This window comes from Salvelinus sp. IW2-2015, linkage group LG7 (assembly GCF_002910315.2).
Source record: "Salvelinus sp. IW2-2015 linkage group LG7, ASM291031v2, whole genome shotgun sequence".
Taxonomy (NCBI): Eukaryota; Metazoa; Chordata; class Actinopteri; order Salmoniformes; family Salmonidae; genus Salvelinus; species Salvelinus sp. IW2-2015.
In genome coordinates, this window is record NC_036847.1 from 13,936,609 (window position 1) to 13,964,014 (window position 27,406).

The window sequence follows — 27,406 nt, forward strand, 5'->3', positions numbered from 1 at the left end:
TATCATCCTTCAGAATCACCAAATACGTTTGCATGTGCAGGAATTTCCTACTGGGCTTCACAGTGGTTGAATCAACGTTGTTTCCCCTCTACTATTATTCCCACATTTCACATTCTTAAAATTAAGTGGTGATCCTAACTGACCTAAGACAGGGAATTTGCTCTGATTAAATGTCAGGAATTGTGAAAAACTGAGTTTAAATGTATTTGGCTAAGGTGTATGTAAACRTCCGACTTCAACTGTACACTTATTATCTTCGACATAAAAATCATACAGTGTAGGCTAGGTTTGCATCAATTAGCTCATTCAGTGCAGTGTGCACTGGAGGGTGGCTCTGTCACGTTTCACAGAATGGGGCTGATTTAGGTTTCTACATAACAGAACCAAATGTTATAGCTTCGTTAGTTACACCCCAAAAAATTGGTGTAAAAAATTATTTTATTATGACATTTTAGGATGTTTTTTTTAAAGCTCCCCAAAAATGTAATGTAGGCTCCACTGTCCCGCAAAATCATCCTGTTGTCCTGCATGTGGTCACCCTAATCCTTGTTCGCCAGGAATTGTTGCACTTTTTCGCCTTGTTAGTCTCTCTCTCTCTCTCTCTCTCTCAGGTGATATTTAAAGGAGAAGTGTATCCAAAATCCAGAAGCTCCCAAGTCATTAAAACTAGTGGAGTTTGCCCTCTCTCCCTCTCTCTTCTTGTAGTGCTTGTAACAATAATGCTAGTACGAACTCGAACCCAGGTGCAAAGAAACCCAGCAAGCAGAGGTAAGGGTAAATCCAGAACTTTTATTTAGTCTTAACAGAAACAAGGCAACCGCACAAGAGCACACTAATTAAACATGAGACCTAAGCAAAGATACAGGCCATCTGAGGAACCTAAATAACAAGGCAACTAGGTGAACAGAGAAGGTAATTAAACACAGGTGAATCCAATAAGTAATACTCAGGGTAACCTGGAAACTAGAAAACAGGGTAAGGGTGCCCTCCAGCAGTAACCTAAGGAAACAACAATCAAATAACACAGATATTGTGACAGGACACCCCCCCCCCCCCCCCCCTCAAGGAACAGCTCCTGACGTTCCACTAGGGGTAGCAGCTGTCTCTTATACACATCTAGATGTGTATAAGAGACAGAAGTAATACTCAGGGTAACCTGGAAACTAGAAAACAGGGTAAGGGTGCCCTCCAGCAGTAACCTAAGGAAACAACAATCAAATAACACAGAAACTGTGACAGGGACTATACCCTGTCTCTTATACACATCTAGATGTGTATAAGAGACAGGTCCAGAATGTCRSGAGCRGGAACCCAGGATCGCTCCTCAGGACCGTAACCTTCCCGGTCCACGAGATACTGAGTCCCATGCTGGAACTGGCGACTGGAGAGTATGCGTCGCACAGTATAGGCTGGCTGGTGGAGGCTGGGTGACCGGAACCAGAGGACTGAACACCACAGGCTTGAGTCTGAAGATGTGGAAGATGGGATGAACCCTCATGGACCGGGAAAGACGAAGACGATAGGCCACTGGATTAATGCGCCGCAGAACCTTGAATGGCCCAACGTACCGGGGTGCCAACTTCCTTGATTCCACACGCAGAGGCAGATCCCTAGTAGACAACCATACCATCTAGCCTGGATGCAGGAGAAGATTCGAACGGCGATGATGGTTGGCCTGTCATTGAACCCGAGCTGAGGACCGCTGACCGATCCCTCCTCCAGGTCCGGTGGCAATGAGAGATGAGACGTTGAGTGGATGGAACCGACACTTCAATCTTCTGATCTGGAAACAGAGGAGGCTGGTATCTGTACAAAACCTGAAATGGTGACAGGCCGTTGGAGGAACACTGGAGAGTGTTGTGTGCGTACTCCACCCAGGGAAGATGCTGACTCCAAGTGGCAGGGTTGGCGAACACACAGCACCGTAAGGCGGTCTCCAGATCCAGATTCACCCGCTCCYTTTGACCATTGGACTGAGGGTGATTGCCCAAGGACAAACTGGTTGATGACCCCAGAAGAGTATAGAACGCCCTCCAGAATCTGGAGGCAAACTGGGGGCCTCGGTCGGAAACGATGTCCAGAGGAAGTCAGTGAAGGCGGAAAACATGCTGAATTAGTAGCTGAGCAGTCTCACGGGCAGATGGAAGCTTAGGCAGCGGAATGAAATGTGTCGCCTTGGAAAAGTGGTCCACAATGACCAGAGTACATTGTGGTCCTCTGAGGATTGAAGACCCATGATGAAATCCATAAAGAGATGAGACCAGGGTCGAGAAGGTGTTGGCAGCGGAGGAAGAAGCCCCAGAGGCTGCTGACGAGCAGTCTTGTTTCCGGGTGCATGTCGGACAGGCCGCCACAAAGGTCCGAGTGTCCACCTTCGCCGAGGGCCACCAAAACCACCTCCTCAGAAACTCTAGTGTTCGCTGCCCTCCCGGATGGACCGTGACTCAAGAAGAACAAAAAGTATGTTAGATGGACAGCCATCAGGAACTGCCTACCTACATTGCACCTCCCTCACTACAGTCTCTTTACTCCAGGACAATGGCGCAAGGATGAGCGACCTGGCGATGATAGATCCAAGCAGCCGATCCTCACTGGAGCTGGGGAACTGACGAGAAAGGGCATCCGGCTTCACGTTCTTAGACCCCAMACGGTAAGATAACGTGAATCTGAACCGAGTGAAGAAAAGAGCCCAACGAGCCTGTCGGGACAGAGGCGTTTAGCCTCCTGGATGTAGGCCAGGTTCTTGTATTCAGTCCAAACCGTAAAGGGATGTTCTGAACCCTCCAACCAGTGCCGCAACTCCTCCAAAGCCAGTTTGACTGCAAGAAGCTCCAATTGCCGAAATCATAGTTCCTCTCTGCTGGAGTGGGACGCCTGGAGAAGAAGGCATAGGGATGAAGCTTTTTGTCTGTAACTGAGCGCTGAGACAGAGCCGCACCCACGCCAACGTCAGAGGCATCCACCTCTACCACGAAGGGAAGAGAAGATTCCGCATGAACTAGAATGGGTGCAGACGAAAACCGATGTTTCAGGTCCTAGAACACCTTCTCAGCAGCAGGGGTCCAGGTTACATGCCCAGCTGAACCCTTGGTGAGCGCTGTCAATGGCGCAGCCACCGAACTAAAGTATCTCACAAATCTCCAGTAGAAATGAGCAAAACCCCCAAAACGCTGGACTTGCTTGACTGTGCTGGGCCGCGGCCAGTTGACCTTTTGGGAGTCCATCCGTACACAGCCCTGAGACACAATGTAACCCAYGAAGGAGATCTGAGGAATGTGAAACTCACACTTTTCAGCCTTCACAAAGAAGTGGTGAGAGAGGAGTCTTTGAAGAACATGTTGGATGTGTTCAAACATAGACCTGGAGAAGATGAGGATATCATCCAGGTACACAAACACGAACTGGTGAAGGAAGTCGCACAGCACGGCCTGGAAAAAGGCTGGAGCATTTGTAAGTCCAAGCGGCATGACACGGTACTCATAATGTCCATTTGGTGTGTTGAATGCTGTCTTCCACTTGTCTCCCRGTCTGATGCGCACCAGATTGTACGTGTTCCATAAATAAAATGTTCAGAAATACGTAGCTCCCTGGAGTCTCTCAGAGGCTGACGACAAAAGAGGAAGAGGGTAATGGTTCTTGATGGTAATGTTATTTAAACCCCGGTAATCGATACAGGGACGTAATCCCCCACCCCTCTTTTCAACAAAGAAAAATACCCGCTCCCGCAGGTGAAGTGGACGGCCGAATAAAACCAGCCGCCAGCTTCTCCTTATTTTTTTAATAATTTCGTGGTATCCAATTGTTAGTAGTTACTGTATTGTCTCATCACTACAACTCCCGTACGGGCTCGGGAGAGACGAAGGTCGAGAGCCATGTGTCCTCCGAAACACAACCCAACCAAGCCGCACTGCTTCTTAACACAGCGCGCATCCAACCCGGAAGCCAGCTGCACCATTGTGTCGGAGGAAACACCGTACACCTAGCGACCTGGTCAGCGCGCACTGCGCCCGGCCCGCCACAGGAGTCGTAGTGTGTGATGAGACAAGGATACCCCTACCGGCCAAACCCTCCCTAACCCGGACGACGCTAGGCCAATTGTGCATCGCCCCATGGACCTCCCGGTCGCGGCCGGCTGCGACAGAGCCTGGGCTCGAACCCAGAGTCTCTGGTGGCACAGCTAGCACTGCGATGCAGTGCCTTAGACCACTGCGCCACCCGGGAGGCCAGATTCTCCTTAGTATAACTGTTCATGGCTGCGGTCTCTGGACCTGAGAGCAGGTTGATGGCACAATCGTAGGACCTGTGAGGGGGCAGTTCACTGGCNTTCTCCTTAGTATAACTGTTCATGGCTGCGGTCTCTGGACCTGAGAGCAGGTTGATGGCACAATCGTAGGACCTGTGAGGGGGCAGTTCACTGGCCCTTCATTTGCTGAAGACCTGACCCAGATCACAGTAATCCCGAGGTACGCGGGAAAGATCAGGCTTGTCATCCCCAGCCGGGGTAACAGGAGAATCGGAAGCCTCCAGACAAGCAGGGCCGGAAAGATGTGGAGAGAGTTGCTGGCATGTGGACTGGCATGAAGGATTCCATCCCAGAACTCTTCCCGATGGCCAGTCAATTTGAGGATTATGGTTTGAAAGCCACGGATGTCCAAGAACCAGGGGAAGCTCAGGAGAGTCCACCAAATGTAACTGGATAAACTCCACATGATAATCCAGAACTCATAGCTGAATAGGCATGGTGAGTTGCTTCACCTTCCCAGACCTTTTGGATGGTTGACCATCCAGCACAGTGATCGACAACGGAATGTCCAGCTTAGTGAGAGACAGCACCTGTTGGCGAGCTAATGTGCGATCCAGAAAACAGCCGGTAGCCTATGAAAGCAGGAATGTCCAACTGCTCATTGTCACTCCGCAGGTTGGCCGAAAGCAAGGTGCATGCCATGTCGGTAGCTGGAGACTGTGTCTGACTCGCCAGTATTCTCCCCTCTACTCACGAGTCATCCCGTTTCCCGTCAGCTTGGGACAGGAGGCACAGAAATGTCCAGACTGTCCACAGTAAAGACAACGTTGCTCGTTAATCCTGCGCCTTCTCTCCGGAGCGGAAAGTCTTGTGCCTCCCAATTGCATCGGCTCCTCTGAAGGATACGAAGGCGAATCAGGAACACTGGAAACAACTCGGAACCCCTCCGTCCTCTCACAACGACGTTCCCGAAGCCAGTTGTCAATCCGGATGGCCAGAACGATAAGCTCATCCAGAGTGTCAAGGTTGTCCTGGAAAGCCAGTTCATCCTTGATAACCTCGCTGAGTATGTTCAGAAAGGCTGAGTGAACTGCCTCTGTATTCCAACCGCTCTCAGCGGCGAGCGTCTTAATGTCAATGGTGTAATCAGCTATGCTCTGGCTGCCCTGCCGAAGCGTAATGAGTCTTTGAGCAGCGTTCCTGCCACTGATGGGGTGATCAAAAACCCTCTTCATCTCCTGGGTGAAGTTTTGCCAATTAAAACAAATGTCTGATTTCTACTCCCATATGGTCGTGGCCCAGGCCAGAGCCCGTCCTGAGAGCAAGGAGATGACGTGGCTGTGCTGTACTGAAACAGCTGCAAAAACTAGTCGTGCTGTTGCTGGATGCAGGCCTCGCTCTGCTCCGTTGCCAGTGAATTCATGATTTAGAAATCTGCGAAGTATGGACAAATTCATTGTTTTATTGAAAATGTACAGCTGAATGAGCTATTTTTGTCAAATGTACTATCAGTTTTGAGTCAGGAAATGTGTACTTTTCCTCCTAAAATATTTGCGATTATTTTAAATAATGATTTTACGTAGCCGACTGCCACAGCAGCAGAGATGGGTAATAACTGAGCATTACACATTAGTTATACAAAGTAAACAGCAAACTACTGTAATGGGTGCGTGTTGGTGGCAGAGAAGTCAGGCGCAGGAGAACGAACTTGGTATAAACGGAGTCYTTTAATAAAAGTTAACAAAACTCCAAAAACCAAAATATATAAAATAATCAAAGTGGGTACAAAACCCGTCGCGCACCAACACATAACTTGCGCAAACATACAATCAAACAATCACCGACAAGGACATGAGGGGAAACAGTGGGTTAAATACGCAACATGTAATTGATGGGATATGAACCAGGTGTGATGGAAGACAAGACAAAACCAATGAAAAATTTAAAATGGATCAGTGATGGCAAGAAGATCGTTGACGTCGACCGCCGAATACCGCTCGAACAAGGAGAGGGGCCGACTTCGGCGGAAGTCGTGACAGTACCCCCCCCTGACGTGCAGCTCCAGCAGCGCATCGACACCGACCTCGGGGARGACCCGGAGGGCGAGGTGCAGGGCGATCCGGATGGAGACGGTGTAACTCTCGCAGCATAGAAGGATCCAACACGTCCTCCACCAGAACCCAGCATCTCTCCTCCGGACCATACCCCTCCCAGTCCACGAGGTACTGAARCTCGTGGACGTCTCGAATCAAGTATGGAACGAACAGAGTCAATGTCCAGAGGCGGCGGAGGAACCTCCCGCACCTCAGACTCCTGGAGTGGGCCAGCCACCACCGGCCTGAGGAGAGACACATGGAACGAGGGGTTAATGTGGTAATCGGGGGGAAGCTGTGACCTATAACATACCTCGTTCACTCTCCTCGGGACTTTAAATGGCCCCACAAACCGCGGACCCAGCTTCCGACAGGGCAGGCGGACGGGCAGGCGAACACCGGGGCCTCGCTGCGGTGACGGTCTGCGCACCGCAGGAGCCTCGGTCTGACTCTGATGCCAAGGAGCCAGAACCGGCTGATACCCCAATACACACTGGAAGGGAGAGAGGTTAGTTGAGGAGTGGCGGAGCGAGTTCTGGGCCATCTCTGCCCAGGGCACGAATGCTGCCCACTCTCCCGGCCGGTCCTGGCAATAYGACCTAAGAAACCTAACCACATCCTGGTTAACTCTCTCCACCTMCCCGTTACTCTCGGGGTGAAAACCTGAGGTAAGGTTGACCGAGACCCCTGGACGTTCCATGAACACCCTCCAGACCCTTGACGTGAACTGGTGACCCCGATCAGACTCTATATCCTCAGGCACCCCGTAGTGCTGGAAGACGTGAGTAAACAGGGCCTCCGCAGTCTGTAGGGCCGTAGGGAGACCGGGCAAAGGGAGGAGACGACAGGACTTAGAAAAACCACGGCCGTTGTGGAACAGGTAAGGGTTGTAGCTTACCTCTGGGCAGGTGCCTAGGAGCCTTGCACTGGGCTCACACCGAGCAGGAGGAAACATAAACCCTCACATCCTTAGCCAAAGTGGGCCACCAGTACTTCCCACTAAGACAGCGCACCGTTCGGCCGATCCCAGGATGACCAGAGGAGGGTGARGTGTGGGTCCAATAGATCAGCCGGTCGCGGACAGCAGACGGAATGATCAGACGCCCAGCTGGACACTGAGGGGGAGTGGGCTCTGCATGTGACACCCGCTCAATGTCCGCTTCCAGCTCCCACACTACCGGCGCCACTAAGCAAGAGGCGGGGAGTATGGGAGAGGGATCCATGGGCCGCTCCTCTGTGTCATACAGCCGGGACAATGCGTCTGCCTTAACGTTCTGGGAGCCTAGTCTATAGGAAAGGGTAAACACAAAACGGGTGAAAAACATGGCCCACATTGCCTGGCGAGGGTTCAGTCTCCTCGCCGCCCAGATGTACTCCAGATTGCGGTGGTCAGTCCAGATGAGAAAAGGGTGTCTAGCCCCCTCAAGCCAATGTCTCCACACCTTCAAGGCCTTGACGACAGCCAACAACTCCCGGTCCCCCACGTCATAGTTTCGCTCCGCCGGGCTGAGCTTTTTTGAGAAGAAGGCACAAGGGCGGAGTTTCGGTGGCGTACCCGAGCGCTGAGAGAGCACAGCTCCTATCCCAGCCTAGGACGCGTTCACCTCCACTATGAACGCCAAAGAGGGATCCGGATGGGCCAGCACGGGAGCCGAGGTAAACAAAGCCCTCAGGTGACCAAAAGCCCAGTACGCCTCAGCAGTCCACTTCAAACGCACCGGACCCSCCTTCAGCAGTGAACTAATGGGAGCCGCTACCTGACCAAAACCCTGGATAAACCTCCGGTAGTAGTTGGKAAACCCTAAGAATCGCTGCACCTCCTTAACTGTGGTGGGAGTCGGCCAATTACGGCTGCAAATCCGGTCACTCTCCATCTCCATCCCTGATGTGGAAATGCGATACCCTAGGAAGGAGACGGACTGTTGGAAGAACAAGCATTTCTCAGCCTTGACGTACAGGTCATGCTCCAACAGGCGACCAAGCACTCTGCGCACCAGGGACACATGCTCGGTGCGTGTAGCGGAGTATATCAAAATGTCATCAATATACACCACTACACCCTGCCTGTGCAGGTCCCTGAAAATCTCATCTACAAAAGCTTGGAAGACTGATGGCGCCTTCATCAACCCGTACGGCATGACGAGGTACTCATAGTGCCCTGAGGTGGTACTGAAAGCCGTCTTCCAATCGTCTCCCTCTCGGATACGCACCAGGTTGTAAGCGCTCCTGAGATCTAGTTTGGTGAAGAAGCGCGCCCCGTGCATTGACTCTATCGCTGTGGCTATGAGCGGTAGCGGGTAACRATACCTCACCGTGATCTGATTTTGACCCCGGTAGTCAATACATGGACGCAGARCTCCKTCCTTCACAAAAAAGAAACTCGAGGAGARGGGTGAAGTGGAGGACCGAATMTACCCCTGACGCAGGGATTCGGAGACATATGTTTCCATAGCCTCCGTCTCCGCCTGTGAGAGAGGATACCCGTGACTCCTGGGAAGTGCAGCATCTACCAGGAGATCTATCGCACAATCGCCCCATCGATGAGGTGGTAATTGAGTTGCCTTCTTTTTTAGAGAAGGCGATAGCCAAATCGGCATATTCAGMGGGAATGTGCACGGTGGAGACCTGGTCTGGACTCTCCACCGTAGTAGCACCAACGGAAACCCCTAAACACCTATCTGAACACTCTCACGACCACCCCGTGAGAGCCCTCTGTGGCCAAGAAACAGTGGGGTTATGGCAAGCTAACCAGGGTAGGCCCAGCACCACGGGAAACGCAGGAGAGTCAATAAGGAAGAGACTAATTCTCTCCTTATGACCCCCCTGCATCACCATGCCCAAAGGAGCGGTTCCCCAAAGGAACGGGGAAAGGCACATCCACGGGAAAATGGGGATCCCTAAACTATGGGCTAAATGTTTATCAATGAAATTCCCAGCCGCGCCTGAATCGACGAGCGCCTTATGCTGGGAATGCGGGGAAAACTCAGGAAAAGTGACAGAAACAAACATATGTGCAGCAGAGYACTCTGGGTGAGGATGGTGCCAGCTCACCTGGGATGACGCCAGAGCGCCCTGCCTGCTGCCTCGATTCCCAGAGGAACCCACCCGGCATCGACCGGCAGTGTGACCTTTAATAAAAATGAACAAAACTCCAAAAACCAAAATATATATAATAATCAAGGTGGGTACAAAACCCGTCGCGCACCAACACATAACTTGCACAAACATACAATCAAACAATCACCGACAAGGACATGAGGGGAAACAGACATGTAATTGATGGGATATGAACCAGGTGTGATGGAAGACAAGACAAAACCAATGGAAAATMAAAAATGGATCAGTGATGGCTAGAAGATCGGTGACGTCGACCGCCGAACACCGCTCTAACAAGGAGAGGGCCCGACTTTGGTGGAAGTCGTGACAACTACAAATATGTCTAATGACGAAATTCTCACAAGTGATGAAGAAACTACTGGACGGGTGCCGATGGTGTTGTCGAACCATATTTATTTGAGCCTGATGAATAATTGAGCTTCAGATGGCCGCTGCCGCTCTAGCCACCGAAGATGCAAAACAGCAGCTGGACCACAGCCCCAACCCATCCCCAGGATCAACAAAGACTGGTGGTGCAGTTGTGGCCACTGGCTCCAATGCCGACAGATGAGGAACTCTGGTCTCCTGGATTTTTTTTAACGTATTCCAAGGATGAATCAGAGATGCAACCCTGTTCCAGCTGGGCCTATCCAAAGAGTACTATAAGTAGCRAACCTTCACTTTATTGAATGATAACGTATTCTAAACCTCTATGAGCGGAATCATTAGTGGGTTTTTGTTTTCACTTTAGCCCAACTGTATCTTTTAATATCCTTCGGTTTTCTGTCCCCATCATTTCTGATTGTATATCTTGTTCTTATGCATCGTCGCTGAAGGGCTGTCTATACACACGCAGTGCTGCTAGGTTGGCTGAAGAAGTATTTAAAGTGCTTTCATGTATTCATGCCCCTTCACTTTTTCCATATTTTGTTGTGTTACAGCCTGAATTTAAAATGTATTAYATTCAATGGCCTGCACTCAATACCCCATAATGTCAAAGTGGAATTATGTTTTTCAAAATGTTTAGAAATGTATAAAAAATMAACAACTGAAATGTCTTGAGTCAATAAGTATTCAACCCCTTTGTTATGGCACACCTAAATAAGTTAAACATTTGCTTAACAAGTCACATAATAAGTTGCATGGACTCACTCTATATGAAATAATAGTGTTTAACATGATTTTTGAATGACTACAGTACCTCATCTTCATACCCCACACATACAATTATCTGTAAGGTCCCTTAAACAGAGATACAACCACAAACACCAGGGAGGTTTTCCAATYCTTTGCAAAAGAAGGGCAGACATTGAATATCCCTCTGAGCATGGTGAAATTATTAATTACACTTTGGATGGTGTATCAATATACCCAGTCACTGCAACGATAAAGGCGTCCTTCCTAACTCAGTTCCCGGAGAGGAAGAAAACCGCTCATGGATTTCAGCCTGAGGCCAATGGTGAATTTAAAACAGTTACAGTGTTTCATGGCTGTGAAAGGAGAAAACTGAGGACTAATCAACAACATTGAAGTTACTCCACAATACTCCACAATTGACAGAGCAAAAAGAATGAAGCCTGTAGAGAATACAAATATTCCAAAACATGCATCCTGTTTGCTTTACACTAAAGTAATACTGCAAGAAATGTGGCAAAGTAAACAACTTTTTGTTCTGAATACAAAGTGTTATGTTTGGGGCAAATCCACCACATTACTGAGTACCACTCTCCATATTTTCAAGCATAGTGGTGGCTGCATCATGTTATGGATATGCTTGTAATCGTTAAGGACTGGGGAGTTTTTCAGGATAAAATAAAGGAAGGAAAACCTGGTTGTCTCCTTTCCAACAGACACTGGGAGATTAATTCACCTTTCAGCAGGACAGTGACCTAAAACACAAGGCCAGATCTACACTGGAGTTGCTTACGAAGAAGACAGTGAATGTTCCTGACTGGCCGAGTTAGAGTTTTGACCATTTTCAGGTCTATGGCAAGACCTGACAATTGWTGTCTAGCAATGATCAACAACCAATTTGACAGAGCTTGAAGAATWAAAAAAATAATAATGGGCAAATGTTGCACAATCCAGGTGTGGAAAGCTCTTAGAGACTTACCCAGAAAAYCTCATAGCTGGAATCGCTGCCAAAGATGCTTCTACAAAGTATTGACTCATGGGTGTAAATACTTATGTAAATTATATATCTCTTTGTTGAATTTTCAATCATTTTGAAAACATTTCTATAAASATGTATGTAGATGGTCGAGGCTGAAAGGTCTCCCCCACGAGGGCGCACATATACAGTTGTTACCCATCTCCGCAGCTGTGGCAGTCGGCTAAATATAATAATGGTAAATGTTTGAGGTGGAAAAGTACACATTTCCTGACACAAAAACMATTGTACATTTGACAAAAATAGCTGATTCAGCTGTACACTTTCAATAAACGTTAAATTTGTCCACACTTTGTGAATTCACTGGCAATGGAGCAGAGCAAYGCCTGCATCCAGCAACATCACAAGTCARGTGACCCAAATCACTTGGGAGTTTCTGGATTGGGGTATACTTCTCCTTTAATAAGAGCTGCAGAGCCGATGCTCCAGTTGGCATGAGAGATGTTGGAAGAGCGTAACCGCTGTTTAGCTCTCCCTCTTTACATTTTTGAATACAAAGCCTTTTATTTTGTCTCCCTATTTGGTATGCTCCATTTTTGGCTCCAAATTACAAATTGGTGTGGGGTTTTATTTTGGTTTGCCTTTTCTGGGGGAAATTTAGTGGGCACTTATGGTGGGTGTCTTTTAGGACTCAGATTCTTGTTGCTAGTCAACTTTCAGTGGACACCCCCATGAGTGTCTTTGAGAACCCCTCCTAAAACTCCACCTGTTTTGTTCTGGTTGTCCGTGGCTTATTTGTTTGTTCCCTATTTCTGTTGAGTGATGAGGGAACATAACACTACTTAGAACCTAAAAGGGTTTTTCTGCTGTCCCCATAGGATAACCCTTTGAATAACCCTTTTTGGTTCCAGGTAGTGTAACGGCTTTCGTCGTTGGAAGGAGAGGAGGACCAACAGCGAACAGTGAGAAACTGCCTACCTTAATATGGTTCCCAATCAGAGACAATGACAAACACCTGCCTCTGATTGAGAACCATATTAGGCCAAACAATAAACCCAACATAGAAACACAAAACATAGAATGCCCACCAGCTCACGTCCTGACCAACTAACAAAGACTAAACAAAGGAAATAAGGTCAGGAACGTGACAGGTAGAACCTTTTTGAGTTCCATATACTGTAGAACCATTTACAAAGAGGGTTCTACATGGAACCCAAAATAGTTCTTCCTGCAACCAAAAAGGGTTCTTTTAATGGAGACAGCCAAAGAACCCTTTTGGGAACCCTTTTTTTCTAAGGGAGTACAGACAACATACAGGTACAGTATGTAGAAGAATATATTACACAAATCCCACTGCAGTAAGTTCACAATGTACTGTACGCTGTAAGCTAAGAACTACAAGCTTCCTCTGTCTAGCTCTGTCTACCTATAACTCTCTATAGCCCTGTCAGTGTCTCCTCCACTAACTCGTGCCAAATACTTTTTCTAGCTGTCATTATATACTATACCATACAGTATGTACCCTTTTATGTGCTCTTCTCTGTAACTTCCATGAACATCACGTAAGGTACTGTGTTTACTTCACTAAACTTCTTAAAGGTCCAGTGCAGCTGTTTTATCTCAATATCAAGTCATTTCTGCGTAACAATTAAATACCTATCTGTGATTGTTTTCTATTAAAATGGTAAAAAATAAACAAAAATAGCTTTTTAGCAAAGAGCAATTTCCCAAGCAAGAATGTTGCTAGGACTGTCTGGGAGTGGTCTGAGTGGAGAGGACAACCTGAAAACTGGCTGTTATTGTCAGAGAGGTTTTGGACTCTCTTTCTTATTGGTCTGTTAAGTTGCTATATGTAACTTTTTGGGCGACTGACCAATTCACATAGAAATGTCAGTTATAGGTCTGTCATTCTCATTGAAAGCATGTCTAAGAAGCGGTAGATCTGTTCTATGTGCGTTATTTATATGCTTCCCGTTCTTAGATTAGTTCTTGTGTCTTTACTTTCATTTTTGCACACCAGCTTCAAACTGCTGAAAATACAATATTCAAAAAATATATATATTCAAGAAATAAAACTCAAAGTCAATCTTAAATTAATCATTCTTTATTATCAGCGCACTGGGAGTTCCAATCAACTCAATGCAAAGTACACATCAATCAATCAGTCAAATTTATTTATAAAGCACTTTTCACATCAGCAGATGTCACAAGTGCTTACCAGAACCCCAGCTAAACCCAAACAGGCTAGGAAAATCTCCCTAGAAAGGCATTAACTCCGGAAGACACCTAGAGAGGAACCAGGCTCTGAGCGGTGGCCAGTCCTTTCTGGCTGTGCCAGGTGTAGATTATAAGATTACATGGCAATTTAAGGCCAGATTGTTCTTCAATGTGTTCAAACGTTCTAGACCAGCAGGGTCAAATAATTATCAGTGGTTTTAGATGATGCAACAGTGTAATCCAGGAGTAAATTTCAGTTGGCTTTTCATAGCTGACCATTCAGAGGTTGAGACAGCAAGTGCGTAGAGAGACAGTCGAAAACAGCAGGTCCGGGACAAGGTAGCACGCCCCGTGAACAGGTCAGGGTTCCCTAGCCGCAGGCAGAACAGTTGAAACTGGAGCAGCAGCACGACCAGGTGGACTGTGGACAGCCAGGAGTCATCAGCCAGTTAGTCCTGAGTCATGATCCTAGGGCTCAGGTCCTCTGGGAGGGAGAAAGGAGAGAGAATTAGAGGGAGCATACTTAAATTCACACAGAATACCAGATAAGACAGGAGATAACAGACTGACCCTAGCCCCCGGCACATAGACTATTGCCGTATAGATACTGGAGACTGAGACCGATGGGTCGGGGGACACTGTGGCCCGTCTGACGATACCCCCGGACAGGGCCAACAAGGCAGGATAATAACCCCACCCACTTTGCCAAAGCAAGCCCCACACCACTAGAGGGATATCAACAGATTACAAACTTACTACCCTGAGACAAGGCTGGGGATATCCCACGGAGATCTCCTCCACAGCACGAGCCCGAGGGAGCGCAAAACGTGAGGGGAAGATCACGTCTGTGACTCAACCCACTCAAGTGACACACCCTCCTAGGGACGGCATGGAAGAGCACTGGTATGCCAGTGATTCAGCCCCCGTAATAGGGTCAGAGGCAGAGAATCCCAGTGGAGAGAGGGGACCGGCCAGGCAGAGAAGCAAGGGCGGTTCGTTGCTCCAGTGCTTTGCCGTTCACTCTTCACACCCCTGGGCCAGACTACACTCAATCATAGGACCTACTGAAGAGATGAGTCTTCAGTAATGACTTAAAGGTCGAGACCGGTCTACGTCTCTCACATGAATAGGCAGACCATTCCATAAAGATGGAGCTCTATAGGAAGAAAGCCTGCTCCAGCTGTTTGCTTAGCAATTCTATGGACAATAAGATGGCCTGCGTCTTGTGACCGTAGAGTACGTGTAGGTGTGTACGGCAGGACCAAATCGGAGAGATAGGTAGGAGCAAGCCATGTAATGCTTTGTAAGTTAGCAGTAAAACATTGAAATCAGCCCTAGCCTTAACAGGATTCCAATGTAGAGAGGCTAGCACTGTGTCGATCAGGAGCTCTTTCGGGGCAGTCCCGTTATATTACATTATAATTTGCATGATTTAGCTTATTCATCATTCACCGTGGAAAGGCCAAAGCTCCATCCCACCAAAACAGACCGAACATCCATAAAGGGCATTATTCCAACCTCTTAGTGTGGAAATACGTTTTTGACTGCACTGGGCCTTAAAGAGATTAACGGGATCTTAAGCACTTAGAAATTCAGAACATATTGTACAAATTGGAATTCGTAACATATCATACGAATTGCAAGATAAATTACAATTAAATTAAAGTCAGTTAAAGATTAATCATTTTGGCTCGTGAGCGCTGATTTCAAAACTACTGGCTGAAATTATACAGAACCTTCATAACAGATCTTTAACTGTCTTTAGGCTCTCGCCTATCATCTTCACAGATATCACCCCTTCTTTGTTCTCCCTGTAACTCTTTCTCTCTTATCTCTTATTTAGATTGTCCTCAATCTCGCCGCTGTGTGTCTTTCCTCCTTTGTAATTCCTTAAATCTCCAGAGTGTTTGTTCCTGTCTTGTTGTTCCATGACTATGGTGCATAGCTCTCAGTCTGGTTACCTGTCAGCCCTGTGTACAGGCACCGTGTGACAACGATGGCCTCTGTGTCTTTTTCACATAACAACCAAACTTCAAAAGAGTTTGTGTGTGTGTGTGTGTGTGTGTGTGTGTGTGTGTGTGTGTGTGTGTGTGTGTGTGTGTGGTGTGTGTGTGTGTGTGTGTGTGTGTGTGTGTGGTGTTGTGTGTGTGGAGGCCAAAGTGAGAGGATGTGAGATGAAGAGAGCAGTCAGTTAATAAGACTGTTCTCCTTTTGGAGAAACAGGATGTGCTTCGTGCAGGGTTGATGTGTTTCTGTGTCGACTGGGTATACAGTACATCACATTTTCTGCTGTGTGTGTTTGTGACTTTATCTTATGCTTTGTTCATGTGAATAAAGCTGTTGATTATTTGTATCTGTTAGAAAACGACTTTCCATATCTAATTTCCTGTTATTGTTGTTGCGTCTTGCCCCTCTGTGACTGCACAGAGCTGTGTGGGCTCTCTGCTCTGTGTTGGTAACGGTGATTCTTCTGTTCATCTTTAATTGGTGTGTCACACTGGTCATGGGTCATGATGTAAGTTATTATCGTCCACCAGTCAGCACCACCTGCACAAGCTCCATGTGCTCCACCCCATAAATGTCTACTGGGTGGCGGTTGCCATGGCGTCTCCCTGGGAGACGGGCATAGATCAGAGCAGAGTTACCTTAATTAGAGGAGACTGCGTGTGATTGTGCGGTGGAACCTCAGGGCGGCGAGCCGGTAGGAGGTGGATGCTCCAGGGGCCCAGAGCGGAAGCTGGGACCCCCCTCTTCCTCCCCCTCCCTACCTCTCCCTGTTACAACCACAGCCAGTAAACATATGCTGATTAGTTTTATATGCACAGAGAAAAACAACAGATAACCACAGGTGATTACTGATGTTTTGTTATTAACACCCAAGGGGTACGTTTAGCTTTTTCAATGTTATTAGAATGAACTTGCAAGGATGGAGAATGTTATATCATTAGTTTTGTGTTCATGTATTGTTTACAGTGAGTGTAGAGGATATGTGTAGAGTCTCATAGCCTGCAGAACTCCAAGCCCTCCAGAAATATTACAACCAAAGCATCCCTATCTGTGACAATCTAATGTGGAGGATTGTAATGAGTGAAACCCAGGAATGTCATTGAACAATTTAGACTGCTGTGATAGTGGTTCCCACAGGTCTTTTTGAATGGCTGTTTGATATTTGCTTGTTTATCGTTTGTCATTTCATTTCTCAGGGGATAGGCCTATCAAAGCCTATTTAAAGAGGTTTTGGTGGTGAAAGCTCAAAATGGGAATGCAGTTACTCAAAAGTATTGACTGTCATTTTCTTTGTTCTTTTCTGAATTAGTTTATCCACAGATACTTTCATACCCATTCATTCACACACACACGCACACATACACACATTCCCATTCCCATGGTTATGGTTATGCATCATATCTGTAAGTAGTCATTGATTTAGTTGTTCCTCTGTTTGAATGTGCTGAACACCCTGGCTAGATGTAACATGTTAATGAGTGGTGTGTGGGCGGGCCGGGGAGAGAGGGTTCTCTCCTCTGCATCTCAGATAATCTCAGATAATCACAGGTCTGTGTGTGTGTGTGAGAGGGGCTCTGCTCTGTTCCCTCTGAGAAGTGAGGGGCCATTATGACCTGTGATTTTAACAGGGAGCAGGCCACGGTGCTCACTGAGAGGAGGCCCTCCATACAAGGGCAGAGTGGAGCAGAGAGGGGGTGGGTGGAGCAGAGATGGGGTGAGTGGAGCAAAGATGGGGGTGAGTGGAGCAGAGATGGGGGTGAATGGAGCAGAGATGGGGGTGAATGGAGCAGAGAGGGGGGTGAGTGTAGCAGAGATGGGGGTGAGTGGAGCAGAGAGGGGGGTGAGTGGGCAGAGAGGGGGTGAGTGGTGCCGAGGGGGAGGGGAGTGGTGCAGAGAGGGGAGGGTGGGTGCAGCAGAGAGGGGGGGGGTAAGTGGCGCCGAGGGGAGGGTGAGTGGAGCAGAGGGGGGGGGGGGGGGGGGGTGAGTGGAGCAGAGAGAAGGTGAGTGGAAGCAGAGAGGTGAGGGTGCAGAGAGTGAGGTGAGAAAAGTGTGCAGAGAGAAGGTGAGTGGTGCAGAGAGAGGTGAGTGTCAGAGAAAAGGTGAGGGGAGAAATGGTGGGCAGAGAGAAGGTGAGGGGTGGACACAGATAGAAGGGGAGATGAGTAGGGAATAAGGGATATTGTAGAGACCTGGAAGAGGAGGCGGCAGTTGGTTTTCGGAATTATTTTTGTAATCTGGTACTGTCAAATCAGTGATGGTCTTAATAAACAAGCAGGGATGCATTCAGATTTAACTTCCTCATCACTTATTCTTTGTCATCTCTCTGCCAGGCCTCTTCTCCACGTATCTCTCTTTTTAGTTTGCTTTGCAGTGTCTTTTCTCTCTTCTTTCTGGCTTCCTCCTTCATGCTCTCCTCTCTCATTCTTCTCTCCCTCGTTTCTCTGTGTATGTGTGTGTGTGTGTGTGTTTGTCTGTGTGTGTGTTTGGCACTGAGTCATGTTCTGATCAGTAAGCAGGTCAAAACCTCTGTCAGACTCTGTGCAGCAGGCTACAGGGACACGGGGGTATCTGTACATGATAGGGAAAGAGGAAGAACTGTTTTTGTATTCCGAGCTCTAGCTCTCTGTCTGAAAGTGTTTCCAGTAAATCCTCCTGCTTCTCTGGATTAGTGCAATGCTGCGGTCGCAAATCTGACTGCTAATAGAGTGCTAACCCTCCTCTCCCTCCCAACCCTCCTCTCTTCTCCTCGCCTCTCCCCAACCCTCCTCTACTCTCCTCTCCTCTCCCCAACCCTCCTCTCCTCTCCCCAACACTCTTCTCGCTCGCCTCTCCCACAACCCTGCTCTCCTCGCCTCTGCCAACCTCCTCTCCTCTCCCCAACCTACCCTCCTCTCCCCAACCTCCTCTCCTCTCCCCAACACTCTTCTCCCTCGCTCTCCCCCAACCCTGCCTCTCCTCGCCTCTTGCCAAACCCTCCTCTCTCTCCCCAACCCACCCCTCCTCTCCCCAACCCCTCTCCTCTCCTCGCCTCTCCCAACCCTCTCCTTTCCCCAACCCTCCTCGCCTCTCCCCAACCCTCCTCGCCTCTCCCAACCCTCCTCTCCTCTCTCTCCTCGCCTCGCCCCAATCCCTCCCTCTCCTCTCCTCGCCTCTCCCCAACCCTCCCTCTCCTCGCCTCTCCCCAACCCTCCTTCCCTCTCCTCCACCTCTCCCCAACCCTCCTCTCCTCGCCTCTCCCCAACCCTCCTCTCCTCCCCCACTCTCCCCAACCCTCCTCTCCTCACCTCTCCCCACCCTGCTCTCCTCGCCTCTTGCCAACCCTCCTCTCTTCCACAACCCAACCCAACCCTCCTCTCCCCAACCTCCTCTCCTCTTCTCGCCTCTCCCCAACCCTCCTCTCCTCGCCTTTCCCCAACCCTCTCCTTTCCCCAACCCTCCTCGCCTCTCCCCAACCCTCCTCGGCCTCTCCCCAACCCTCCTCTCCTCGCCTCGCCTCTCCCCCACCCTCCTCTCTCGCCTCGCCTCTCCCAACCCTCCTTTCCTCTCTCGCCTCTCCCCAACCCTCCTCGCTCTCCACCCTCCTCTCCCCGCCTCTCCCAACCCTCTCCTCGTCCTCGCCTCTCCCAACCTCCCTCTCTCGCCTCTCCCAACTCCTCTCCTCTCCTCACCTCTCCCAACCCTCCTCTCCTCGGCCCCAACCCTCCTCTCCTCGCCTCCCCAACCCTCCTCTCCTCTCCTCACCTCTCCTCCAACCCTCCTCTCCTCGCCTCTCCCCACCCTCCTCTCCTCGCACTCTCCAACCCTCCTCTCCCTCGGCCTCTCCCCAACCCTCCTCTCCTCACCTCTCCCCAACCCTCCCTCTCCTCCCTCACCTCTCCCAACCTCCTCCCTCTCCCCAACCCTCCTCTCCTCCTCCTCACTCTCCCCAACCCTCCTCACCTCTCCCCAACCCTCCTCTCCTCGCCTCTCCCCAACCCTCCTCTCCTCGCCTCTCCCCAACCTCCTCTCCTCTCCTCACACTCTCCCCAACCCTCTCTCTCCTCGCTCTCCCCCAACCCTCCTCTGCTCGCCTCTCCCAACCTCCTCTCCTCGCCTCTCCCCAACCCTCCTCCCTCAACCTCCTCCCCCAACCTCCTCTCTTCTCCTCGCCTCTCCCCAACCCTCCCTCTACTTCCTCTCCTCTCCCCAGCCCTTCCTCTCTCTCCCCCAACACTCCTCTCCTCGCCTCTCCCCAACCCTCTTCTCCTCTCCTCCTCGCCTCTCCCCAACCCTCCCTCTCCTCGCCTCTCCCAACCCTCCCTACCTCCTCACCCTCTCCCAACCCTCCTCTCCTCACCTTCTCTCCCAAACCCTCCTCGCCTCTCCCCAACCTCCTCTCCTCTCCTCACTCTCCAACCCTCCTCTCGCAACCCTCCTCTCGCTCTCCCCAACCCTCGCTCTCCTCTCCTCGCCTCTCCCCAACCCTCCTCTCCTCTTTCCCCTTGACCTTTCCAACCCCTCCCTCTACTCTGCCTTCTAGCAATCCACCCATCTATCCATCCATATAGTAATCAATCCAGCCATCCATCCATCGTTCCATCTATTTCCAGACCCTGCAGGGAGTGATACATTGTATTTCTCTCCTCGGTATGTGACAGGGATGTTCAGTGGCATTAAGGCAGACATCTGTTTGGGTTTGGCTCCATCTCTCGCTAGTCTCTTTTTCCCTCCCTTTTAATCTGGCTGGCAACCGCAGCGTTTCAGCAGGATGGCCATGTTTGCTTAGCTTGTGTTTTTCTTTCTCCAGTTCTTTTTTTTCTAATATTCTAATGTCACTGCAGCAGAGATATTTACATTTCTCCTTGAAACTTCAGTCAGGGTTATCTGTATTTTTAAATCAGGCCCATGGATTGTGTTTACATGTGAATCATTACTTTAAAAAAGAGATGCAGAGGATCATAACACACATCATAATCAAGAATAGGGGCACAGCATGACAGCAAGGTTAGTGTCAGAGACCAAAGTGCATTTTTGTTTGGTTGGTTGAGTTGGTTCTTTACTTTTATTCTTTTAACTCTCTGGATAGTGGAATTGTGAACTGATGAAATTACGCCCACTCTTTAGTTCAACATGGGAAATATTTAACTCTCTCCCTTTATCTATCCCCATCTCTCCTTCTCGCACTCCCTCCCTCTCTCCCCCTTCCCTCCCTCTCTCCCCCCTATATCTCTCCCTCCCTCTCTCTCTCCTCTGTCAGATGGGAAGGTATATGCGCTGGGAGGGATGGCAGCTGACACGACGCCCCAGGCTCTGGTGAGGGTTTATGAGCCGGAGAAGGACCAATGGCAGCCCCTGACCTCTATGCCCACGCCCCGCTATGGAGCCGCCTCCTTCCTGAGAGGCAACAAGATCTACGTGCTGGGTAGGCCTCTCCTCCATCCCCCCACACCCCCATCCCTTCCCCTTCTGTCCAGTCACATCCCAGGGGAATGGCAGTATCATCGCCTCTGACCACTCAGAAGACAGCATGCAGAGAGAGGTCAAAAGAGAGATTAGGCAGGTGGACCACAGTTAGATTGTTGGCCTGTAGTTAAATGGCAGCCTGCGGGACATGTTTCAGAACATACTGTAGTGTCCTCCATGCCAAACAGGCTCAAGCACCGGCCAACACTGGCCCCTCTCTCTCTCTCCCCCAACTGTGTGTTACTCTGCTCAGATCTGACCTACAGTACGGCCACACACTCCACATGTACACGCTGTTGTACCACACACACATTTAAATATGCACGTTTCTAATTGACCATGAGGATCAGAGGAACCTGTGCTGAATAGGAGAGCAACACTCTCTCACACATACAAACACACACAGACACACACACACTCTTGCTCAGACGTCTGGGAAGGGTCGGGCCCATCGGCCTCTCATGCTCTACAGAACTTTCTGAGTCTTGACTCACTCTGTGAGAGTTCCAAAAACAGGCAGGGAGTGAGGGACAGACAGAAAGAAAACAGACAGGGAGTGAGTGAGAGACAGACAGAAAGAAAACAGACAGGGAGTGAGGGACAGACAGAAAGAAAACAGACAGGGAGTGAGGGACAGACAGAAAGAAAACAGGCAGGGAGTGAGGGACAGACAGAAAGAAAACAGACAGGGAGTGAGGGACAGACAGAAAGAAAACAGACAGGGAGTGAGGGAAAGCTGTAGATCTGTTCTCTGAGTCTCTGAGCAAACATGATTGATCTGATTTCAAATAGGTCATGAGAACAGATTAACCACATTCTCCTCTCCATGGCTGGTACATCTATCTGATGTTACTGTGTTACTGCCTGTCTGTCTGTCTGGCTGGATGGTACATCTATCTGGTGTTACTATTTTAGCGCGCCTGTCGTGTCTGTCTGGCTGGATGGTACATCTATCTGGTGTTACTGTGTTACTGCCTGTCTGTCGGTCTGCTGGATGCTACATCTATCTGGTTTTACTGTGTTACTGCCTGTCTGTCTGTCTGGCTGGATGGACATCTATCTGGTTTGTTACTGTGTTACCACCCTGTCTGTCCTGTCGCTCTGGACCTTGGATGGACATTATCGGTGTTACGTACCCTTTTTTCTGGTAGATGTAAATCTATCTGGTGTTACTGTTTCTGCTGTCTGGATCTGTCTGGCTGATGTACAGTCTATCTGGTTTACGTGTGTTATCTGGCCTGCCTTGTCTGTCTGCTCTCTCTGTCTGTCTGGCTGTAATTACACTCCCATATCTCGGGTGTTACTCTCTTCTGCCTGTTCCTGGGTCTGTCTGTTTAAAATCTATCTCTAATTTATTAACACCCACGTCACTTGTCTGTCTGGCTGGATATACATACCTACTGCGTGTACTGTGTCTAACTGCCTGCCATGTCTGGACCATGAGGGTCTGCTGTCTGGGCCCTCCCCCACTCGGCTCTCTCGTTCTGTCTCTGTCTGTTCTGTCGTCTTCTGTCTGTCTGTCGGGTCTTTTGGTCGAGTCTCGTCTTATCTGTCTGTCCTTACTTGCTTGTCTGTACTGTACTCTTGGCTGGTTATAATCTATCCTGGTTGTCTGGTCGTCTGGTCTGTCCTCGTCTGGTCCTTTTCGTCTGGTCTCACTTCCTGTCTGGTGTTCTGCGTCATCCTTGGTTCACTGTACATCGAGGTATCGCTCTGGCTGTCTGCGCCACTCGTCTGTCAGTACTCGGCTAGCTGCTGGCATGGCTGGCATGGCTCTGCGTACTTTATAGGTGGGGGGGGCCAAAGATTATCTATTCCCTTATAAAGCCTGGCCCGTTCTGTCTGTTCTGGTTGTACACTCATCTGGTTTTACTTGGGTTTACTGCCTGCTTGTCTGTCTGCTTGCTCCGTTCTGCTGTCTGTCTGCTTGTCTGTCTGTCTGTCTGTCCCTGGGGTCCTCTCCGTCCCGCTCCAACTCTACCCCACACCCCACATTCTCCCTTCTCATCTCTCGCCACCCCAACTCTCCATTCTCCCCTCGCTCCCAAATCAGCCCTCTTCGACTTTCTTTCGCCCAATCGCGAGTCCTACCTCCTACTGTGTCCATATCTTGTCTTCCTGGTCTCTTCTGTCTTGCTGGTCTGGCTGTCTGTCTGGCGGCTGGCTGGACTGCTGGCTTCTGCTGTGCCGTCTTGGGGTCGTCGTCTGGGCTTCTGGTGCTGGTTCCTGTCTGGCTGTCTACCTGCTTATATCTATCGGTGTTATCGTGTTTACTGGCCCTGCTTGTCTGTGACTGGTCTGTCTTCTCTCTCGTCTTTCTGTCTGGTATATCTATCTCGTGTTACTGCCTTCTGTCTGTACACTTTCTTGTTACTGTCTGTCTGTCTGTCTGTCTCTGGTATATCTATCTGGTTATTACTGCCTGTCTGTCTGTTCTGGACATCTATCTGGTGTTACTGTGTTACTGTCTGTCTGTCTGTCTGTCTGTCTGCTTCTGTCTGTCTGTCTGTCTGTCTGTCTGTCTGTCTGTCTGTCGTCTGTCTGCCTTTCTTTCTTTCTTTCTTTCTTTCTTTCTTTCTTTCTTTCTTTCTTTCTTTCTTGCTGGTACCTCTATCTGGTGTTGCTGTTTGGCTGGCTGGCTGGTACCTCTATCTGGTGTTACTGTTTGGCTGGCTGGCTGGTACGTCTATCTGGTGTTACTGTTTGGCTGGCTGGCTGGTACCTCTATCTGGTGTTACTGTGTRACTGCCTGCTGGAATCCAGTCTCTAGACACATAGATGAATGGCCGCTGCTTGCTAGCTAGCAGGCGTATGATGCAGATTCATATTACAGGGAGCAATGAGGGCGGAGGGGAATTATTTGATTGATGTTGTTTATCAGTAACTGCAGTCCAAACACTTAAAAGACACACCCTATCCCCTCTGCCCTCAAATTAAGTGGACACTTCTGATGACGTATCATTACGTCTGACGAGTTGACACTTGAGAGGGAGGAAGGAATTATTTTTAAATGGACCACCCTTGGCTGGAAATTCGTCACTCGTTCATCCCACGATGATTGTGTATTCAGCCACCGGTAGCTTGTGGGTGCTTTATATGCGCTAACAAAGAAACAAAGAACAATCTTCTGAAACTCGTCAATCTATTCTTGTTCTGAGAAATGAAGGCTATTCCATGTGAGAAATTGCCAAGAAACTGAAGATATCGTACAACGCTGTGTACTACTCCCTTCACAGAACAGCGCAACCTGTCTCTAAACAGAATAGAAAGAGGAGTGGGAGGCCCCGATGCACAACTGAGCAAGAGGACAAATACATTAGAGTGTCTAGTTTGAGAAACAGATGCCTCATAAGTRCTCAACTGGCAGATAGATATACCCGCAAAACACCAGTCTCAATGTCAATAGTGAAGAGGCAACTCCGAGAAGCTGGCCTTCTGGGCAGATTTGTAAAGAAAAAGCCATATCTCAGACTGGCCAATAAAAAGAAAAGATTAAGATGGGCAAAAGAACACAGACACAGGACAAAGGAACTCTGCCCTGAAGAATGCTATTCATTGACTACAGCTCAGCGTTCAACATCATAGTGCCCTCAAAGCTCATCAATAAGCTAATGACCCTGGGACTAAACACCTCTCTCTGCAACTGGATCCTGGACTTCCTGACGGGCCGCCCCCAGGTAGTAAGGGTGGGTAACAACACATCCGCATGCGGATGCTCAACCCAGGAGCCCCTCAGGGGTGCGTGCTCAGTCCCGTCCTGTACTTCCTGTTCACTCATGACTGTACGACTCCAACACCATCATTAAGTGGGCACGACAAAACCTATTCCCCCTCAGGAGACTGAAAAGATTTGGCATGGGTCCTCAGATCCTCAAAAGGTTCTACAGCTGCACCATCAAGAGTATCCTGACTGGTTGCATCACTGCCTGGTATGGCAACTGCTCGGCCTCCGACCGCAAGGCACTACAGAGCGTAGTGCGAACGGCCCAGGACATCACCGAGGCCAAGCTTCCTGACATCCAGAAAAGCCCTAAGAATTGTCAAAGACTCCAGCCACCCTAGTCATAGACTGTTCTCTCTGCTACCACACGGCAAGCGGTACCGGAGCGCCAAGTCTAGGACCAAAAGGCTTCTAAACAGCTTCTACCCCCAAGCCATAGGACTCCTGAACATCTAATCAAATGGCTACCCAGACTATTTGCACCCCCCCCCCTCTTTTACACCGCTGCTATTCTCTGTTTTCATCTATGCATAGTCATTTTAATAACTCCACCTACATGTACATACTACCTCAACTAACCCTAACCCTGCACATTGACTCTGTTTCCGTACCCTCCTATATATAGTCTCGCTATTGTTATTTTACTGCTGGTCTTTAATTACTTGTTACTTTTATTTATTTTTCTTATCCGTATTTTTTTAAACTGCATTGTTGGTTAGGGGCTCGTAAGTAAGCATTTCACCTTAAGGTCTACGCTGGTTGCATTCAGCTTTTCACTGTACCTGTTGTATTCGACGCATGTGACTAATAAGATTTGATTTGAGGGTAAGTGGACGAGGTTCTTCCCATCAATTTCACCCTACTGAAGTGTGGGAGAAGGATCCTGTGTTCACAATGTATAGTGTACTCTAGCTACATGTTGATGCCCTTTTCATGTATATAGTACCCTTTTCAGTGCACTCCATAAACTCAATGATTTAATGTGAAACAAACACGTTACTGTACAAGCAAAATAAGATTGGTGCTGAAATTGTAGTATGCTGACTACCTTATATGGGTAGAACTGTCATAAAGTGGCATTGGTTTCTAGAATGATTTTGCTTGCATATGAGACTGTGTTTCAGGCTGCCAGACTGTTAGTTCTCACCCGGCCCAGTGTGTATAAGGTTCAGTTCAATATGGCGGTCTGTCATCAAAGCTGTCTGAGTGGGTGTGTATGTGAATACTGCCCATCTTGACTGTGAGAAGCTTTTCGGAGCCCCTCCATACACTCTCTCTGAGAACATCTTGTACATCAGCTGCTACTCTGAGTGGTGTACAGCCCGGAATGTGTAGCTATTCTTCGCTCCTATCTTGTCTTTTATTCTCTCTCTCTGTCTACTGATGGAGGACCGCAGGGCTGCCAGACAGGGCTGCCAAACAGGGCTGCCAGACAGGGCTGCCAGACAGTGCTGGCTGGCGTGGGGTAACAGGCTCAGCCTGCAGAGCAGACCCATACTTTTGGACTGCAGTGTGACAACCAGGGATCTGAACTGAAGACGTGTAGTAAATGGGACATTTTCCATAGAGCATTTCCCAGACTCCCATGTTTCAGCTTCCTGAGTAGGAGAGGGGCCGGGGCTGTTCATTAGCCTTATGCTAATCACATTGTTATACTATTACAATATAACAACCACACCCCTGTACAATATAGTACATGCACCTACTGTAAATCGATTAAATGTATACAATTAGAAAGATGAAGCAGTGCTCCTCATCTAATGTCCCTCTACTCTGTGTTATGTATAATTGAACAGGCTCATTGGACTACAGTAGGATGTGTCTGTTTACTCCCTTTGATTTGTTTTCTTTGGATGAATAATAATGTCGTATCTAACTGAATACACAGACCGTGACATGTGATGTCCATGAATAAAACCAGATGAATATTACTTGAAGTACACCATGTCAGGCTTTGTGTCTGTGTCAGCAATCAGTGTGTGATCACAGTGGGAATACTGTCAGCAGGTCCAGGCTGATCAAACCTCTGACACTGACATGCTGTAGTGCAAACTGTCTACTCAAACACGGATAGAAACTTTAGCCCAAGTCCAATAGGATCCACACCTTTCTCACTACCTGCAGGTCCAACAGCATAGCAGAGTGACTGACACAGTGTATGATCTTCACTACACACACTGCCAGCCAGACCCAAAGTGGAATACTCTTCACTACACACACTGCCAGCCAGACCCAAAGTGGAATACTCATCACTACACACACTGCCAGCCAGACCCAAAGTGGAATACTCATCACACTACAACAACTGCCAAGCTCCAGACCCAAAGTGGAGATGACTCATCACAAACACACTGCAGCCAACCCCAAAGGGGAATGAATCCACTCTACTACACACAGCTGCCAGCCAGAACCAATAGTGGAATAACTCATCACTATACACCACTGCAACGGAACCAAAAGTGGTATACTCATCACTA

The 27,406-nt window shown here is 48.8% G+C and overlaps 1 protein-coding gene across 1 annotated transcript in view; it reads left to right on the top strand.

The window, feature by feature from the left end:
- The window catches only part of klhdc8b (kelch domain containing 8B), a 108,596-nt gene that overhangs the window by 46,551 nt on the left and 34,639 nt on the right, over positions 1–27,406 (top strand). Inside the window, exon 2 of the mRNA XM_023991065.3 lies at positions 21,003–21,167. Within this exon, the coding sequence (XP_023846833.1) occupies positions 21,003–21,167 (165 nt within the window). The remainder of the gene's footprint in view (positions 1–21,002; positions 21,168–27,406) is intronic.